This window comes from Pyrgilauda ruficollis, unplaced genomic scaffold (genome assembly GCF_017590135.1).
Source record: "Pyrgilauda ruficollis isolate IOZ18807 unplaced genomic scaffold, ASM1759013v1 scaffold79, whole genome shotgun sequence".
In the NCBI taxonomy this organism is placed as follows: Eukaryota; Metazoa; Chordata; class Aves; order Passeriformes; family Passeridae; genus Pyrgilauda; species Pyrgilauda ruficollis.
Window position 1 is genome coordinate 5,572,192 of NW_024529821.1, and position 20,144 is coordinate 5,592,335.

Sequence of the window (20,144 nt, forward strand, 5' to 3'; positions counted from 1 at the left end):
CCTTCTCCCCACCGCTGCCCTCCTCCTGCAGCAGTTATTGTTATTATTTACGCTCCTAAGCATCCTTTGAGTTCTGCCGGGGGACAGGATCCAAAGAGAAAGCCTTTTAAGGATTTGTGCCAGCGCCGGGAAGCGAATCCCCCCCAGCGAACAGTGGTGCTGGGGGATTTGAGTGTAGACAAGTGCTTAAAGCTGAAAAGGGCAGAGAGAGGGGAGGGAGCCGGGGGCACGCTCTGAAACCAGACCCCCCCCGCCCGAAACGCAGCTCCTTCCTCTGCTTTAGGAAACGGATCCCTCCTGCGATTTCCTTTCAAAGGTGACTTGTAACCTCTTCATTAGGGTCGGCTTTGGCAGAGCCCTGATGGTGCAGCTGGCAGGGCCGGGGCTGCGCTGGGCGGGAGCGCGCTCTCCTCGCCAGGGCTGGCAGCACTCGCGGCTGCTCGGCGCAGCGGCGGCAGCACCGGCGCCCCGGCCATGCTGATGGGTACCATGGACTTTAAGACAGATGCCAGTGCAGTCACCATCAATCTGCTGCTTATCGTGCGCCCCGAGGAGGCAGCGAGCAAGGAGAAAGGGCAGCGAGAGGGGCAGACGGAAGGCGGCCGAGGCGCAGGTAACATCGCGCCTGCCGCGGGCGAGGGAGGGCAGGGCTGCGGCTGCACACGGAGACGAGAAGCAGCAGCTTTGGAGCAAGATTTGAGCTTCCTTCTCCTCTTTGTACGCGTGATACCAAACTCCAAAATGCCAACTTTTTTGTAGAAGCCCAGCGTGTGTCCGCCGGTGCAGCAGAGCCTCGCTGGAGCCGCGCTCCGAGCCGCAGCCTGTGCGGCTGCAGTGCGCGCAGCCCCGGTGCAGCGGCGGGGACACACGGGGACACACGGGGACACTAATGCCAGGGCTGTGCTTGCACCTTGCTGTGCCCCGCGGGCTCTCTGGGCTGTGCAGTGGGAGCAGGGAGAGGGCTCAGCAGTTTCACTCTGCTCCAGCACCCACTGCCCTGGAGTACAGGAGCAGAAGTGTTTTGTTTGCAGCGTGCCCAGGCTTTGTCTCCGAGCCTCACTGTCCTGAGCCATTTATAGCTACAGTTTGGGACAGTGTCCCTGGCCCAACTCCCTGTTCTGCAGAGGGTCTTCCAAAAAGCTACAGCTGTGCTCTGCAATTGCAAGGGGAGCCTCCCTGCAGAAATAAAGGGAGAAGAATGAGTATTCCTGCTCTAAAACCTGGGAGAGAAGCTGAATTTTCAGACTACCAGTCCCAGGCTAACAACTATAGGCAGAGCTATCACAAAGTTGTCCATGCTCCATCAAGCACGGCATTCAGCACCTGCTCAAATCAGAGCAAATCCTACCAAAGCAGCTTAGGCCTGGACTATTGCACTTTCTGCCCCCTGGTATTTCATACTTTGGCAACAAGAGCTGCAAGCCAAGGCTGCAGATGAGACGGAAGGTGGATCCTGATGACACCTGGCACCAGCTGGGATAATGGGCTGCATGAAAGGGTTTGGGGTGCTTGGTCTTCAGGCAGCACTTCGGTCCAGGAGGACCCTTTCCAGTCTCCCATTTTTATCTTACAGGTTCCAAGGGTGATGGCAATGGAAACAGCAGATCACAGCCAGCTCAGAGCACAGACCTGAACGGTAGGTCACCCTCTCCCTCTGTGAGAAACCACCCCCAGCGCACAACCCAAAGCTCCAAGCTGTGCCTCTCGAGCATAAATGTGCTTCACACAAGCCATCCCTCTCCAGTGCTTTCAGGGGCTCCAGTGGAGGCACACAGAGGGCCTGGCAAGCATGGCCTCCCTCCGTGCTCTCCGTGCCCATGGACAGGATGCACAGGGTGGCACTGCCGAGCCCCCGCACATCCATCTGCAGGGATTCTCCTGCCACGGAGCTCGCTCGGATTACAAGTGCACCAAGCTCTTACATTTCACAGCCAGCTGAAGGCAGGGGAAATTCAGTGCCCCCAATTGCTCAGGTTGCAGCTAGAAGTTCCAGAGATTTCCCCAGCACTCACACAGCTTAAAGTAGGGCCTGGGGGATGCAAAGAACATTTTGAACCTTCTCTCCACCAGTCCTTTCTTCATCTCCCCTCCCTCAGAGACTGAGCACAAGGCAGGTGGGACTGCTAAACAGGAATGATGTGGATTCTAGTTCTCAATGTTCTGTTGCCAATTCCCAGGGTTCTGCCCTAAAATAGTTGAGGAGGAACATCTGAGGAGGTGACCCCAGAACTGTGGAGCAGCTCCCAGGGAAGGGACTCAGATCATCCCTCTTGTTTTCCTGGCAGTCTAAGCCTGCCATGGCTTAGCAGAGAAAGGCAGGGACAAAGGTAGAGCAAGACACAGTTAATTCTCATGGTACCAAACAGTGGATTTTAGCTACACCAAGGAGGAACTTTGCTTCCACAGGTCAAGCAATAGCAGCATGCAAAAGCCAGGGCTGCTCCCAGCAGGATGCCTGGCAGGAGCCCTGATCCAAGTCCCTCTGTAATCAGTAGTGACTGGAGGTTGCACACAGTCTGGGAGCAAACAATATTTCATGGCAAGGCACTACTTTGGGGCTTTTCTTACAAAGCAGATAACAAAAGCCTCCACTCCAGGAAGCAGATAAATATCCTGCTTTCTCTCCCTCTGTCATGCTCAAGAGGTTCTGCAATCAGAGCTGCAGTCAGCCTCCTCTACGAGTGAGTAAGAGGCTGATATTGATCATTTCCCACCCTGGATTACTGGCAGGGGTATTTAGCATGCACATGGAAATCCTTCCCTTGCAGGTCTACCTTAAGCACAATTTAAACCCCTGGGAGGGGGGAATTCAGGCTCCAGATGAGCAGGCAGAGCTTTGGCTCCTCTGGCACCACAAGGGTTAATGAACTGCCCTTTCACCAGCCATGTTAGTGTCCCTATGAGGCCTCTGACACCTCTGGTGCTGCCACAATATTTGCAAGCTTATATAATCCCCAGCCCCACTGAGTCAAAGAGGCTGTGACCCCACTCCCTTCACTCTGGGGACTGGTCCTTGTCATGGCCACATGGCACAAATGGACAAGCTGTGAGATCAGGCTCCCCCCTGGCTCCTGGTGGGATGGGGATCCCAGGACACTTTGAAAAAGAGTGAGAGATCACCCTGGCCACCACCAGCAGAGCCAGAGCGAGGGCTCTGTGTCCCCTGGCATTGCTCCCTCCCTGGGGCACAGACTCTGCTGCCTCACCCGTGTGAACCCTGGGCACATCCAGTGCTGCCCACACCTCCCTCTGCCCCAGGACTTCAGGTCCAAGAGTCTCCCAGAAGGGAGAGGTGAGGACGAGTTGCTGACAGCCACACCAAAGTTGCTACTCTGCCTCCAAGCCCCCAGCCCTGCCCTTGTCTCCCACCCAGCTCTCCAAACTCCCCTGGTCCGAGCGCCCCGCCCAGGCTGGGCTGGGGCATCCATCCCTCTGCAGGGGGGTCAGGCACCAGGAGCCACTGAGCTTTGGATCTGAAGAACAGGGCTGAGCCTCCTGAGTCTGAGCAGGGCGGGTTTAACCCCATCCTTGCTGACTGTTTGGCTCTCTCCAAGGCACTGAGATGTTTCCCTTTGTGCCCCCAGGCCGGCGCGGCCCCACGGGTCCCTGTGAGCAGACACCACCCATCACTTCGGGCCCTGACAAAGGTAAGTGGTGAGCCAAGAGACAGAGTTGGCCTTCACTGAGCCCCCAACAAGCTTTTTCTCTAATAAAATAACCTCAGAACTTCCCAAAAGAGAGAAAATACCCCTCCCTGGGACAGCTGCCCCTCAAAGCGCTTGCTGGCCAAGGACTTGTCTGGCCACAAAACACAAGAAGAACAGCAAGTGCTTCTCTGAGCTTGGAGCAGCTGTTCTAGTGGCAGGGAGCTGGAGCAAGAGGATCTTTAAGGTCCCTTCCAACCCAAACCATTCTAAGATTTTTTATGATGGATATCTCAATCAGGAATAATTAAATAAAAGATCATAAAAGCACCAGCAACCATTTCATACCACCAGTTTTTAAAGCAATGATATACAGCACGTTGAAAAATTCCTGTGGAATTAAATTTTTCATTTGTTAGGTGCATTTTAAACTCATCAAAGCAGAAGGCGTTCATCACCAGTAAGTTTGTCTCTTGAAAACAAAGATTTTTAATTTATGCGGGGAAACTTAGAAAGTGAAAGTTGGAGACAAAAACCCACAAAAAAGCAAAGTAAAAATAATTTTGAGCAATAAAAAGGACCTGAAAATATGAAAACTTTAAGGAAATCAAACCATTTGCATAAAGCCCTCTCTCTGAGAAACAACTTCATTTTATCTTTTAATTAACTGACAAAAAACTCTGTTCTGACACCCTGATATCTGCAACCATCCTAGAACTGGAGTCAAACTCTAAGATGTAGGTTTTTACAGCTTATACAGTTTTTCTTGCTTTCTGGTTGTGGGGCTTAAAGTGCATTGAATTTCTCTGCATAATCACAGGAGAAACTTCACTTTTCTAAGGGTAAATGCTGCAGAAAAACTTATTCTTTGATGAAAATGCAGATTCCCACCTAATTAGCTAGTTCCAAGAGCTGACTTTAAAGGAAAACCCCAAATGTCATGAGGTATAGGTGTAGGAGGCATGACTGGACAGCAGCCCCAAGGTGCATTAACATCTTGACCTCCAGTCTCCTGAGTCACTTCTGCCTGATCCAAAAGAGAAGCCCAGGAGCACATGGAGCTCCTCCAGGGAACCGCAAGAGCTGCAAACCCTTCTGAAATACCTGCCAAAAAATGCAGCCTCTGTCAAAAAGTTCAGGTAGTTTTTATGAGAGATTCACTCACTCTTTTTCTGGTATTTGCCTCTCTGAAACTTTAAAGACCAGTGCCCAGGTTTCCAAGGGAGGTTTTTCTGGAGCATCAGGGCATGCCTGGACCACAGCTGGCTCCTCCAGGATGCTGCCTCTTACAGGCAGTGGCCTTTGCCAGACATTTTAGTATCACAAGTTCAACCATTTTCATCACTTCAAGCCTTTCTCTGTTTAATTCCAAGAAAAATCAATGCAAACCATTGATTCTGTGCTTGCTGTAGATCCATCAAGAGCTCTTTAACATGGTGATAAACCTTGGCTATCACCAGAGCTGCTGCTTTGTCTAAGTTAAGAGCTGCCTCGGCAGGCACTCCCGCCCTCTCCTCCATATCCTGGTTAGTTTTCCCTTTTCAGGGAGTTTATAATTGTTTCTTGCAGGAACCCAAGTGACAGTGGAGATTCACCACGAGGACACCAGCCCCCAGCTCATCAAGAGACTCTCCTTGGGAAAAGGTACAGCCCAGCTTTAAACCCCAGCAGAGGCTCAGCCCATCCTCCCTTGCCTTTTCCAGAGCTGGGGAGCTCCAGGGGATGCTGCAGCCCGGAGCCTGGGCAGGGCTGGGGGGATCCCACTAACCCTGCCTGGCTTGTTGCAGGTTCCCAGAGGCTGAGAGGACACGACAACAAAGGTGAGGCTCTGCTCTATCAAGCTCTCCCTCCCCTGGGAAGCTGCTCCCAGGAGGAGACAGGCTCACTCCTCCCATGGGGAGGCTGCTAAAGGGCACATGCTGCTGGACCTTGCCCGTGACTGGGGCTTGAGGAGCAAAGTCCTTCTGCTCTTGGGGTGTGGGTGTCTCCTCCTCCTCCTCTGGCCCTGGGATAAGGCAGGTGGTGACACTGTAGTGGCCCTCAGCAATCCCCCAGCTGCTGCAGAGCTCCCACTGGGGTTATCTAACAGCTCTGGAGCTCAGCACTCCCTTCTTCCATGCCTGGAGAGGTTTGGCCCTGGTGGGCTGGGGTTTGATGTCCCAACCCTTGGGCTAGAACAGGAGATGTCTGTCTGCTGGGGAATGGGGGCTCTGCAGGAGCACACTCCACAGGGTGCTCACATCCATGTCCAAACAGAAAGGAATGGGCTAAGAAGAGCCTCAGTTCCAGCTTTTTCCACCCAATCCTGCCCCTCACCATAATTTATTTCTAGTTGCCTTTTTTTTTCTGTGGGTAACAGCCTCCTCTCTCCCTCTCCTTCTCTGCTTTGCAGGTTTCCAGAAGACTGAGGCCCCACGGCCACCGGGAGCAAAGGACCTCCATGGTAACCATCCATCAGCACCAGTAGGGCTCAGCTTCCCGAGCCCCTGATCCTTGGGATGGCAGAGGGGAGTGGCTTTGGGAGCCCCACACGTGCCCAAGCCCTGCCCAAGGGAAGGGAAACAGGCACAACACACAGGAGTGTTGGGCGTGCTGTGGATCCCACTCCTGCACAGAGCCTCTGCAGACAGAACCTGGCAAGGACAAATCCTCATAGCCACATTTTAAAAAAAGACCATTCCCTAACCAAAAAGGCAAGAAGTAATTTTTAGAGCTGTGGAGAGTGGGAACCTTTAAATGTGTAAATCTGCTTGCTCTCTCTTTAGGTCAGTGTTACACCTCTTTTCAGGGAAAATACAGATACACAAACCAGCCTGTTAAGAAATAGGTGCCTACATGCTGATTTTGGCAGACAGGCACCTGCCTGGCACAGGAATATGTCCATCCATTCCCTATGGCTCATTGATGGAAGACAGCAGTGTCAGCTCACTCCAAGACTGTTTAAAAAAATCAGTTATCTGGTTAATCAGGGCAAGTTATTAACCCTTTGTTCACACTGAGTAGAACCAGGAGCTCAGAACCTGCGAAGATGCAGAGGGTAGACAGAGTGGGTTCAGTCCAGCTGCTCCCAGTGTTACCTTCCTCATGTCCCTAAATTCCTTCAGAATTGTGGTCCTTTACCACATAAAACTCCTAGAGAAACCCAGCTCTTTATTGCTGGGGTTTTTTAAGTAGTCATGTGTTTTCTAAGGCTTACACAGTATAGATTTTCCCTGATACTTGTGCACTGTTCTCCTTCCCCTCCATGCAATATCCCAGGATTTTCCATGCTGTTATGCAGTGCCAAAGTTGCAGGGGCAGCTCATGCTCCAGCACTGCACAAATCCCAGCAGTCTAGACAGGATGGCTCCTGCTTTCCATGCAGCTGGCAGGGACCTCCTGCGGGTGCCCTCGTGTCCTCTGCTCCCTAAGCACCCGCTGATGGATGTCTCCATGGGCCAGGCAGGAGATCTGGCCCCTTGTTCCACCATACTGCCAGGAAAAACACTCCCTGCTTTCCCAAAACAATGACAACTCGTTTCTTCCCAGCATATCCATGGGACAAATCCTCTTTGAAATCCATGCCAGTAGATCTGCAGCAATTAAAGAAGCTGGATGCCTACGCATTAAAAGTAAGTCTTGCTTTTGCCTCTGTCCTCCTCCCAGCTCCCCTGCAGCAACATTCCACAAACCTGGCTCCCAGCACCAACACCAGCTTAGGCTGAGCTATGGGGCAACGGCATTAGAATCTCCCCAAACAAGTGAAAAACCTTTTCCCTTTAAACATTAGCAAAGAAATCCCACTCTGGGAACTATAACCACAAATACATGGACCTACAGCACTGTAGGTGTATTTTTAAGGGAGCTGGAGGCACAGCAGCCTCTGGCAGGTGGGGTCTCACTGCCTTCAGAAGAGCAAGGGATGGTGAGGACAGGAGATCTACCACAGGGTGGATCTTCACCATGACCTTGCAATGCTTCCCCACACGCACAGGTGAACATCACGAACAGCGTGGAGGAGCTGGTGAAAGCCCTGCTGAAACAAGCCCGGACTGACCTGGAAAAGGTTCGAGCCATATGGATGTGGATATGCCATCATATAGGTAGGCTCAGGTCTCCAACTGAAGACAAGGCTGTCACTGTCACCCCTCTCCCACTGCCGTGGCATTTTACTGGGTATTTGTGGGTTATTTCCATGTGGGGAGTGGAATGAAGGCTTTCTGGAGGTTTTTATCCAGAAATGCATCCAGAGGGTCTCTGACCACCTCTGTTTCTCAGTCTCTCTCCTCACACTGCCAGGCTCCACCAGGTTTGTGGGCCCATGATTAACCTGTAACTCCATTTGAGGTGTGACCAGACATGTCCCTAGCATCCAAGAGCCAGAGCAAAAGCCAGGCTGCCCAACACCAGGGACCTGCTTGTCACCTTCAGAGCCACCCCACACCACCAGAGCCCAGTTTTGAGGGGGTGAACAGGGAGCAGGTGATGATCCAGATTTCAGAAAGAGCCTGGCCTAGTGGAAGGTGTCCCTGCACCATGGCAGGCAGTTCGGAATGAGTACTAGAAATTCCAGGGATCCCACTCAGACCATTCTAAGTTTGATCTCCATTCCTGTGCCAAGTCCCCACAGCCCCTCCAGCACAGTCTGATGCTGGTGCCTTTGCTCTGGGAGGGTCCCAGTGTCACACAGGCACCACCAGGCACCATCCAGCTGCCTTGCCCAGCTCCATGTCCCACACTGGCACCTGTATGATTGCAGTTCCTGCCTGTGCCTGCACCTTTTCAACCCTCCAGAGAGCTGCATCCACTCAGGTTCCCCTGCCCTCTCCTACTCGGTCCAAAGGCTGGAGTTACACAATAACCAGGAGATGGGAAGAACAGGAGGAGGCAGCACTTGTAGCCTCTCCCATCTGGCACATCAAAAGGGGCTTCTTGCCACCCCAGTGCCTCGATGGGGGAAAACTGGATATGCAACATGGTGGCATTTTGCATAACATAAGCAAAAATGTTTATTTCCCATTAAGTCTTGGGGGCAGAGAGGCAGAGCTGTCCCTCACCTCCCGCACATCCTGATGGGGCACTGCTGCAGTGCAGGCCAAGTGATGGAGAGGAAAAGAGCAGTTTGGGCAGCACTGGCCTCATCTCACACCCACTGAGATCAGCAGCTACAGGGTTAGCATGGTTGGGTCAGTCCCAAACTGCTTTAGTCTTGCCCTGAAATATGGAGAGTGCTGATTTCACTGCATGTCCTGAAGCCCAGGCTTTGAGTCACCCAGCACTGGTTATTCTGTCTTTCCACTGTTAACCCATTTCTGCCCACACTACCTGGGCAGGGCCTGGTTGGAGTCAGTCCACACTCCTCAACATTCAGGGGATGTCTCTGGCCCTGACAGCTATGCTGACATCTCCTCAAAAGATCTTTTACACCACCTTGGCCCTGGCTCTCATTCCTTCCTGTGAGACTGACCCCTATTTACATACACAGGAAAGACACAGAGTTGGGAATTTAAATCTGCTAGCAAAAACGCAATGTATCTATCCTGGAATTGCACTGATGACATAAACTCCTTCCTCGGATGGATTTTAAGTGAGAACACTGCTCTCTGGGCATCTCTTCCCACTCTGTTCAATTCCTGCCTGTGATGGGCTGCTATGCCCATGCTGCATCAGCACTAAAGGAAATAATGCTTTCAGCTGTCACTTGCAGCACAAATAGAAAGCCCCATGGAGCCAGCAGCCCTCCAAGTGCCCTGAACTTTGCTGGTGGTCAGTGAACAGCCAGGGTGGAGGAGCCAGCCCTTCCCAGTGCCTGGAGCCAGCACCGAGGAGGCATCGGCCGAGCCCCTCGGATGGATGACGAGCAGGGGCAGCATTTCATCAAAGCACACACAGCCTGCTGCTGCTTTTCTTCCTCTGCCCCAGCACCGAGGGGAGGGGGAACCAGCTGATGCAGCATTCCTGAGAGCTTTGTCAGAAAAATACATCTGTATTTTAAGAAAGAGGTTGTGGACAGGGCCAAGGTTGGTGGGATTGAATTAACCTCCCCAGACCAGTTCTGCAAGCTCTGTCTGAAGGAGTCCTGCTGTTGTGTCCTCATTCCAGTAAATCAAGATTTCCTGAGCTTCCAGGTATTGATATAACCACACTGGACAGGGCTTGGAGCAACCATTACACAATAACCAGGAGATGGGAAGAGGAGGAGGAGGCAGCACTTGTAGCGTCTCCCATCTGGCACATCAAAAGGAGCTTCTTGCCACCCCAGTGCCTCAATAACCACACTGGACAGGGCTTGGAGCAACCTGGTATAATGGAAGTGTCCCTGCCCCTGGCAGGGCATTGGAATGAGATTAGCTTTAATGCCCCTTCCAACTCAAACCATTCTATAATTCTGTGACTCACTTGCAGCAAGTGTTTCCCAACAAGCTGCTTTTCAAGTATTTTTAATATAAATTGCTTGTAAAGAGTGCAAAAGTCTCAGCAGTTTCTTTTGAGGCAACACCAATCTGATTCCTCCAAATGCAGCATGCTCTGGTTTATACTGGGAACTCTTCAGACTGTAGATCCTCCACTTGAGGGCAATTCCTGAGGATACCCATTGTGTCCAAAAACCAAGTTTTCCTCTCACTTGGATTCAACTGCTGAACCCCAGCCCAAGCTTAGAGCAAAGGGTGATGAGGGACAGAGCTGTCCCTCTGGCCCAGCAGTGTCCAGGCCAGCATCCCCAGCACAGCCACAGCTCATTCCCCTCTGCTCACAGAGACGAAAAACAACCCAAGCATTGCTCCTGCTGCCCATCAGTCCCCTTGCCTCTGGCTTTTGGATGAACCCTTGTCTGTGTTCCTTCCCCCAGAATACGACGTCGTGGGCTACCACAACAAAAGCCAGCTGTCGAGCAAGCCCAGAGACGTGCTTCAGATGGGCAAGAGCATTTGTGAGGGCTATGCCGAGCTCTTTGAACATATGTGCAGGTAAATTAAGTTCAGAAGCATTCAATGCCAGGGAGAGTTAACATTCCTTGTCATCTCTGTGCCTATCCCGTCTGCCTTTGCATTGACTGATGTGACTTTAAGCAGGACGTGGAACTTTAGCTTTCCAGCCATGCTGTGGAAAAACAGCAAGTCCTAGAAAGGTCAATTTTGCTCTCTCCTCCACTCCCTCCACCCCCCTCCCCAGCATAATTTACTTGGTGCCATCTGCTGAGCTTCGCATTGCATTAACATAATGGCAGATGAAAACATGGAGATAATTTGATTAGAAGAAGTAGGATTTTCCTTGGGGTATCTGGATGTGAAGGTTAAAAGCATTGCAAGACTTCAACAAGGAGTGCTGGTCCCTTGCAAGAGGTAGGCAGAGTCCCAGGAGGAACTTTGCCTACACCCTCTGGAGATGCCCTGTCCCCTCCAGAGCCACCCCAGGGACACTGCCTTGCACTTGCCCCTCTGTTCTGTGCCCAACCTCAAGGTGCAGCACTGTTGAGGCCAATACTGCAATTCCCTTTCTGTACCTACCCTTGGCATTTAATGACTAAAATCCTTTCTTCCTCCAACAAAATCTCATGGACTTCACTGGGGATGAGTCACCAAAACTTCCCCACAGAGCAGGGCTTTGCAGTCAAAGGCATTTCTAAGAGGCAGCCCCTTCCTTGGCAGGGAGACAGAGATGCAGCCCCAATCCTAATCCCTAAGGAAAGGAGAACCCTCAAAATCCACAGCAAGGAAAGCAATGAAGGTGCTTGGAGGTTTGGGATCAGCCTTAGGCAGAAGGGTTGCCCAAAAGGAGAAAACTGGACCTGACAACTCAGGGAAAGGAGATTGGAAGGGACTTCCTAAAGTAATCTTAAGAGGGTGGGCTTGTAAGGGGCTTGCATTCCCTTGGAAAAATCCAGGCTAGTAGCACATGTAAGTAACAATTGGCTTTCCACACCATCCAAAGGGATTTGAGAAGGTTTTTACCATGGAACAGACAAAACCTACAGGGAAAAGGAGAGATTAAAAAAACCCCCAGCATACTGTGCCAGATGCTGAGTGGTAAATGCTTCCAGCCAACAACATATCCCGCAATATACATTTGGTCCATTCCAACCCAAACCATTCTATGACATCAAATCTTTAGACATTGGATCTTGTTTTCTAAAGAGTAAATAATAAAATGGTGAAGTATGCATTTATAGCTGCAACCTATGGAACAGTTATTAGCAGTTAGAAGATGGGAATTTGCATCTGTTCATTAAAAAGCATATGCTTAGTTCATTAAAAGCATTAATCTTTCCAAGGATATCTCTGGCTATTTAAAGGCTCTGTTGATTTACTCTCAATTCCTCAGTTCCAGGCTGATTAGTCACTATGTGATTCAGGAAACCTCCAGTCATCAAGACTCTTATATTGTCAAATATTAGCAAAATGTTTAGCTCCTGTTGTGAAAAACTGTACTTCAAGACAGCACCCCTTTCTTGCACAGAGATCTCCTCATCCCTTCTCCCCATGCCCTGTGCTGCTCTTACACCGAGTCTAAGCAGAAAGGCAGGAGGCAAAGAGCACTTGTCTTACAGAAAGGCTTTTCAGAGCCAGGTTTTGGGGGGAAAAGGTGTTTTGACATGCCCTTTTTCACTAGCTCCTGTGAGGGAACTTGAACAAACAAACCAATTTGCCAGTCACCAGGAGTCCCCCCCCAAAAGTCCTGCTGAAGGCAACGGCTGACGTTGATTGAGTCTTACTTGTCCCAGTGCCAGAGGGAACAATTCCTGTTGCAGAAAAGACACTGTCACCTCTGACCACAGCTTTGGCAGCCAGACTTCCTCCCATCAGCTGAGATTCCTGTCACAGAGGAAAGGTGGGCACACATAGTGGGAAGCCGGCCATAAGGCATCACTTTCCAAACATCAGGTGTGATAGCAGTGAATGCAAACACAGGCTCCTGACCAATGTTTCAGCAGCACTTATCAAGAACTGGCTTCTCAGCTGACAAGCAGGCTCGAGGAGTCTGGCTAAGTGAAGCAGTGCAAATTCATTAATCCAATTTAGGGCAAACCTCACAGCCTGGAATTAGGGAGACACTCGCTCACCAGGGTTAGTGATGAAGGCACAATTATTTTCCCAGGAGAGGTTTCAGCAGCTCTGGGAGCAAAGCTGGCCTCACTGCCTAAAGGGGATCTGATCAGTTAGCTAGCTGCTCCTTCTTCCTAACCAGTCTGTAAATATCCCAGATTTCACATCCTCTTGCTTCCCCCATTTCCTGCAGGCAGCAGCTTTCCCTCTTTTCAGGCACAGAGGCATACACCTACCTACCACAAGCATAAACCATTCTGTTCCCTTCTGGAGAAGCCAGATTTGCTCCTTTTTTAGATGAAATGATCAAAGTCAACCTAAAATCAAAGGGAAGAAGATGCCATTGAATTCCAGTGACACCTGTAGTAAGAGCCAGACTATTTCCTATGGTTTTTGAGGCAGAAAAGCAATTTTGTGTTTAATCTCTTTGCTGCACCAAGCAAATGTTGCCAACTGTTTCTTAATTCAGTTCTTCCAGTCCATTTTGTATCTAGGTCGTCTTCAGCCTCACACTGCCACTTCAACCAGTCCTGGAGATCTTCCCAATCTTCTCTCTGCCTGCTTAATTTATCTGTATGAAGTCATTGACATGAGAGACATGAGCACCCTTTTCAACAATACAGAATTGCTCCTTTACAGGATGTTTTAGCTTGAACTTTTGTCTATTACTAGAGAGACCAGTTTAAATGCTCTGGTCTTTATTTTGAGAACTTTGAACACATCGACACACAAACTCTTCTTGCTGCTTTGCCAACATTCACTGTAATTGAGAGCACTGTGAAAGCAGAACTTGTCCCTTAATGTCCCCTCTGAATATCCCAGCTAACAAGAATGTCTAGAGAAGCCTGGAAGGATTAGATCCAATCCCCATGAAATTAGAGGGAATTTGGTACTTAGCTCCTTGAAACTCCTGGGATCAAATCTTCACTAAAGCTCCCAGGCCAGCTCCTAGTCTCAGTTACATCATGCAAATCCAAGCTCTCACCAGTCTTGTCAGTGGAGTTGTTCCAGATTTACTGCCCAGCTCCATGTCAGAATTTGACTCACAGGGGCCTGTGGGCTGGCAAGGGCCAGACCACCTGCAGCACCAGGTTTCTCCATGGTATTCCTTCCACCCTGGCCTGTTGGTTCTGGATACTCATGGAACAGGCAGTGCCTGCCATCACTGCTCCATCCTCTCCTTTGCTGAAGTTCCCCCCTCCCCTGGAAACCAGCATTCCTCTCCCTGGGAAAAGCAGCCCTCCCTACAAGCTCCACTGCACTGCCAGTTGCCAGCCAGTATCTGTTATCAGGCCTCGACTTCTTAACAACCATGCTCATTATCTTCCCCATAAATATCACTTTTCTCCTGAGCCAAACCCACATTATGCAGACAATCTCACTCTGGAAGCCTGCACACTTTATTACTTAAGGTAGTTGTTCCATTTAACACACTTCTCTATGAAGAAGAAAAATGTCAATGCTGTCCTACACAAAAGACAACGCTCCAAGTGAAGCAATTTTAGATTAATGGTGAAATAAGATGCCAATGTTAGAATCCATCAGCAGAGAGCTTATTAACACAGTGCTTATTTAAATCTTATTTACACATCCACACAGGTATTCATCATGTTTTTAGAAAGAGACTATTTAATCATTTCTACCCTGGGCAGGCACAAGCCTCATTCTTTCAGGAAACTAAATCAGCATCCACAATCCCGTGAGGTCTGAGATACCTCAGCTGGTGTCAAACACCAGGCCCACTGTCACAGGGAGAGAACAGCCTGCGCTTTTAATTTATAATTACATGGGCTAATTGTGGACAGCAGCAAAGGGATTCCACTGAGTAACAAGATAGAGAGCAATTAAGCACACTTTATCTTGTCATCCTCTAACAGTGCTGAATCGATGGTGCATCAGGCAAAAAGACAGGGAATATGCAAAACTGGGAGAGAAAAGGCCCTTCCTCCAGCAGGATGCTCTCTGAATCTCTGTGCAAAGACTACAAAAACAAACAGCCCCACCCAACACCTCAGGCATCATCACCTTTTCTCCTTCCCCAGAAATACCTGACAGGTTTAACATAGAACTCTCCTGCTCCAGCTTATCATTTCCTTTCAGTCTTGCAGGGATTCAGTGCAAGAAGCTCTCAGGACATGCCAAGGGATATGGGTACAAGACAGGACAGACCTTCACAGGGGACTCTGACCATGCCTGGAACGCTGTGTACCTTGAGGGAAGGTGGCATTTACTGGACAGCACCTGGGGGAGCGGGTCTGTGGATGATTCCTTCACCAAGTTCACCTACAGGTAAAGACCCCCCTCTGTCTGAGTACACTAACCCTCCACAAAGGCAGTAGGAAAGCTGCTAGGATTGGCAAACCAAACAAACCAAACAGACACATTTGGGGCCACGGGAAGACCCAAAGCTGTCGCAGCAGACACCACAGTATGTGCTGCAGTCAAAAGGGTCATGACACACAGAGTGTCACCATACAGGCATTCACCCAAACACAGTAACACCTTACTGCACAAGAAGGCTTCAGGCATCTGCCCATACACAGTAACATCATGCACTTCAGAAGGCTGCAAGCATCTGCCCTTGTTCTCTAGCCCAGCCTTTTATCCCCTCATGTTCACACACTGCCCCTGTGTGCCCTCTGCTCCCTTTGGTGCTGGTCAGTGCCCCTGGGCACTCCATGGCTCATTGCTGTCAGTGCTGCTCACCTGCTGCTCACAGCTGTGCCACTGGGGATGAGGCTGGGCCCCATCCCAATCACCACAAACTGTGTGCCTACACAAAGCCGTGAGCAAGGTACCCAGGCTGCCTGTACAAGGTATGGGGCATAGCCTGTAGAGAGGTATTTGCTCTGAGCAGCAAGTCACAAACTGCTAAAAGCCAGCTGGGTTTGCTTGTCACATCTTCAATCTGTGGCACCCGAGTCACAGCTTTTGTGAATTGATTGCAGTCAACACCCAGTGCCTCCCTCTTTTTCCAGGAGCCTGTGGGTGCAAGGGAATAGTGCAAATACTCAGGGTTTATCCTAAAGCTCAGCATTTGCCCTGGAAACAGAAGACCAAAGCTCAGGTTTCTTCTCTGCCTGGGGAATTTAAAACCCATGGATCTCAGTTTATCAGCAGCTCAAACCACTCCAACACCCTCCTGCTGAAACCACCACCACTGCGCGGGGGAAGAATTCCCTATTTGTAGTTACTCATTTTCTCTCATTTCTCCCTTCTCCCAGGTACAATGAGTTTTACTTTCTGACTCACCCAGCCCTGTTCATTAACAATCACTTCCCAGATAACAGTAACTGGCAGCTTCTTAAGCCCACGCTGACGCTGAAGGAGTTTGAGAACAACATGCTGCACAACAGCAACTTCTACACGCTGGGGCTGCTGGCCGCACACCCAGAGACTCCCATCATCCAAACAGGTAACGGGGAAGCCATGGAGCACCTTCCCCCATGCATCCCACATCCAACACACACCACTGAGCACCTCTTCAGGCAATACTGAGAGAGTCCAGCAGCTCTTTTAACATAAAACCACTCAGGTACTGCAACTGAACAAGGTGCACGTTTAAAACCCCCTCCCTTGGATTTTTCAAGAGCTGCAGGAATTTAACTGCATGGCTAATTTGTGAATGCTAAGAACAGAGTTAAAACTTATGGACATCAACATTTTAGGACGTAATGAAGACTTCAAGCTGTTTGGGAACAGGCTCACAGGGAGGTAGATTAATCTTATATCTACATACTGGAGAGTTCCTGCAATTTGAAGCTCCTGGGAGCAGCTACTGGGCTGGCAATCAGTTCTAATCACCTCTAATTTAGCCCTTCATGATCACAGAATTCCATAACAGTTTGAGTTGGAAGGAACCTTAAAGCCCATCTCATTCCAACCCCCCTACATGGGCAGGGACAACCTTCTAGAGCAGGTTGTCCCAAACCCCATCCAATCTGGCCTGATGGTACTTTCAGTTATATTTCACACAGGCTTTCACATTCTGGCAGACCACAGCTCCATGTCAGGGTGTATCAGAACAGGATAAATGCACATCTCCCAGACAAAGGCCACTCTCATACTTTCTGAGGGACACTGGTCTAAGCAGACAGATGACAAGCTGTGACCTGCCAGTTGCAGCTCTTGGTTTTACTTCTAGAGAAAGAGCAACTTAATGAGCCAGATTAACCTTCCCAGAACAGGGGATACATTAGGGTTAAAAACTGTACTGACACTCCTATGCAGCCTCTTTTCTTTTGTATTTCCCAGTAAATGGAAAAGCCTCTGTATCCGTGGACTGCCGCTCTGGCACATTATTTATGTTCAAGCTGAAGGGAACAGATGAACACGGTTTGATGACTTTGAAAAGACACGGAATGCAGCTGGACATCTACCCACAGAAGACAGGGAGCCACAAGCTGGAGATCTTTGCCAAGCCCTCCAAGGCTGAGGCTTCGGATGACGTCTACAAGTGCGTGCTGGAGTACGTGGTGGAGTGCGAGTCCGTGGACAAGGCCATGCGCTTCCCCAAGGAGCTGCACCAGCCCGTCGGGCCCAGCTGGTTCTCAGAGCGCCAGGGCTTCCTGCGGCCCTCGCACAGCGAGCCCATCCTGCACACCAACGACGGGCGCTGCTCCCTCACCTTCACCCTGAGCAAGGACATCAGCGTCCTGACCTCGCTGCACACCGACGGCAGCGGCAGCCTCGCGGAGGACATGGGCAGGCGGCACGTGCTGCAGATCCACCGCAGGAACCAGATCGAGCTGAAGGTCCAGCTCCCGCACGCAGGGAACTTCGTTCTCAAAATCTACTCCAAGAAGAAGTCGGACCCTGGTAATTACGATTACATCTTCAACTACCTCATCAGGTGCCTGAACACGGAGGTGAAGTGGCCAGCCTTCCCCCAGAGCTACAGCAAGTGGCTGCAAGACTACGAGATCCTGGAGCCGCTCTCGGGCCTGCTGCCGGCCAACCGCAACGTGCAGTTCAAACTCAAAATGCACGGCATTGCCAAGGTGCTGGTCCAGGCTGAGAACACCTACCCTCTCACCCAGAACAAGGGCTGCTGGGAGGGAACCTGCAACACTTCGGGGTGCAGAGAGGTGTTTGTGATGGTGCACGAGAACGCCAACCACAGCTTCTACTCGCACGTCCTCAAATACGAAGTTGAGACCCAGTAACACCCACTCCTTGTTATTTCACTCACCTGCATGAACCAACCTCCCCAACACACCCCAAACCAGCAGAACTTTAGGAGATTGCTCATTCTCTCAACCAAATCTGTTCTTTCAACAAATGCAGGACAACACTTGCAGGCTTTTGCAAGACTGCAGGCTCAAAGATGGTCAAGGAAGGAGAAAATCCTGTTAAAAAAAGGAGCAGCAGTGGAAGACATGAGATAAAACCTACATTTCCTACATTTCAGTAACACTGTCTAGACAAATATTTAGAAGAAAACAACTGTCTGCAGGGCATTCTGTGCCAGCAGGGATTGCTGGTTTCCAAGTTACGGACCATGAGAAAAGTCTTACGAGTGCTGCTCCAAGAATTCACCTAGTTGTGGGGCAGGATGAAGAAAGTGTAGCCTGGTTTTGAGCAGCAACATTGGACATGAGGAACTTCAGGATACTTAAACGAACTTTCATTATAGCTGTAGTCAAGTTGCAAAATACATTCGAGGAGAGAGAAGAGTTAGGAAGAAGATACAACATGAAGTTTCCTTGTGCACTTCACTGTCTTACAGATTTCAATAATACTGGAAAAAATTTTTTTACACTGATTCTTAAATACAATAAACAAAATCATTTTTACCTTTTTATATTAGAGTATTGTAGAGACTTTTTCTGCTGTAATTATATCTGAAGCGTATGGGTGTTTCCATAAGGAAAACTACAGTAAAAATGAGAATAAAGTTCTCAGAAATCACTCCTTCCTCCAACCTGTCTATGCAATACTGCAGCTATAAACTGACGGGGTTACATGGGACAGCAGGCTGAGTGACATTATTATCATGTAACAAACCATTTGGTGCTGTACTCTTGGAAAACGCCTCCATGCACAAGGCAAAGAGGGGCTTCTACTGAATCCCACCACAACTGCACATCCTGAGATGGAGCAACATTTTCCTGACTGATTCAGATGCCTGTGAGCGTTAGCATAACCCAAGAGGTATTATGTTTGAGCTTGAATTGAAAATAAACCTGTTATGTTTTTGCACTCTGTTTCATTGACCAAACAGTATGAATTCTCTTCCCAAAGCTGCTGTATTTTCCACACAAAAGAGGTGGGTTATTCCTACATTCCCTCCTCAGTGACTGGGTGGCAGGAATTACTCACAGGGCTGCCCACCCTACATTACTCCTTTGACCCCAGCATCCAGGGCTGAGTTCCCATTTAAGCAGGTTAAGTACCTGCAGCCAGATTCCAGGATCAGCACTCTGTGAGGATGCAGGCTGCTGCAGACAGGAGCTGCAAGCATAAACACCACATGTAAGCTAACAGGGCTTACTCCAGGGTAAGCTGGGAGCACAGCAAAGCTTCGGGGTCTTTTTGTACTTGGCGACAACAGGCTCCATATGCAACACAAAAGTAGGTTTTAAGTCCTCCCCTAAACAGCTCAGTGTGTTTGCCCTCAAAAACTGGTGGCAGCAGCTCCTCCCTGCAGGAACACTCACAATCCGTGGAGCCCAGCAGGCTCCCACTCCCTGGGCATCAGCACAGACTGAGCAGCACAGATGCAAGGCAGACTCGGGGATCTTTTGTTTGCCTAAGGACCTTGAAGGCTAAAGCAAGTATTGTCTGTCAGCACAGACAGTCCTGGTTTATTTTGGTGACTGGCAGAAGGGCTCTTTTTTCTCAGATCCCACTTTTCAGATCAAGGAGGATACACTGCAGCAGCTTTCATTTCACAGGTCAAGCTGATCCAGTCAAGTACGTCACTTCTTACAATGGCAGGATAAGGAAGCATCCCAGAGAGCTTAGTGACTAAAGAAAACAACTTCTTCCACCAAACAGGGTCAAGGATACCAAAGTACAGACACACTTCATGGAACCACACATTTGATGTTCACAAATAGGCACAAGCACACAAACAGACACTTTGGTAAAGCCTCTCTGCAGGTGACACTGCTATGAACATGATCCCTGCTCCTTGTCTCACTTCCACAAGCCCTCTTTCTAAGCTCTATTTCTGTCTCAAGATGGCAGGGGGAACAAAAACTGACCCAGAAGAGCAGAGAGGACAGTTTATTTTCCCCTGCTGAGCACAACCTCGGGGAGTATTCCCTGTTCCTGCAACCCAAGTCTGCAGGCACCTGCAATTCCACACATCTACAGAGTCCCAGATTCTTTAAGATTCTTTAAGTAAAGAGTGACACCCAAGCGTTGTCAGAGCCACAGCAGAACATCTGTAACACACTAAAGACAGATGAAGCCTGCACAGCTTCCCACTGTACAGATGTACAAAAGGAAGTGCTGCAAATACAGTTCCACA

At 49.8% G+C, this 20,144-nt stretch overlaps 1 protein-coding gene across 1 annotated transcript; it reads left to right on the forward strand.

The window, feature by feature from the left end:
- Window positions 1-335: 335 nt before the first annotated feature.
- KY (kyphoscoliosis peptidase) lies at window positions 336-18,868 on the forward strand. Its single transcript, XM_041487098.1, has 12 exons — window positions 336-613; window positions 1,574-1,636; window positions 3,585-3,647; window positions 5,214-5,288; window positions 5,432-5,464; window positions 6,037-6,087; window positions 7,173-7,255; window positions 7,618-7,726; window positions 10,474-10,591; window positions 14,768-14,956; window positions 15,892-16,082; window positions 16,922-18,868. Exons 1-12 carry the CDS (start codon window positions 475-477, stop codon window positions 17,830-17,832), a joined length of 2,025 nt encoding a protein of 674 aa, XP_041343032.1. The 5' UTR covers window positions 336-474; the 3' UTR covers window positions 17,833-18,868.
- The last annotated feature ends 1,276 nt before the right edge of the window (window positions 18,869-20,144 follow it).

Coding starts and splice junctions, on each gene's coding strand:
- KY (XM_041487098.1), top strand. CDS start 475: ATGCTGATGGGTACCATGGACTTTAAGACAGATGCCAGTGCAGTCACC. Junction 5,465..6,036: donor GAGAGGACACGACAACAAAG/GTGAGGCTCTGC, acceptor TCTGCTTTGCAG/GTTTCCAGAAGACTGAGGCC. Junction 14,957..15,891: donor TTCACCAAGTTCACCTACAG/GTAAAGACCCCC, acceptor CCCTTCTCCCAG/GTACAATGAGTTTTACTTTC.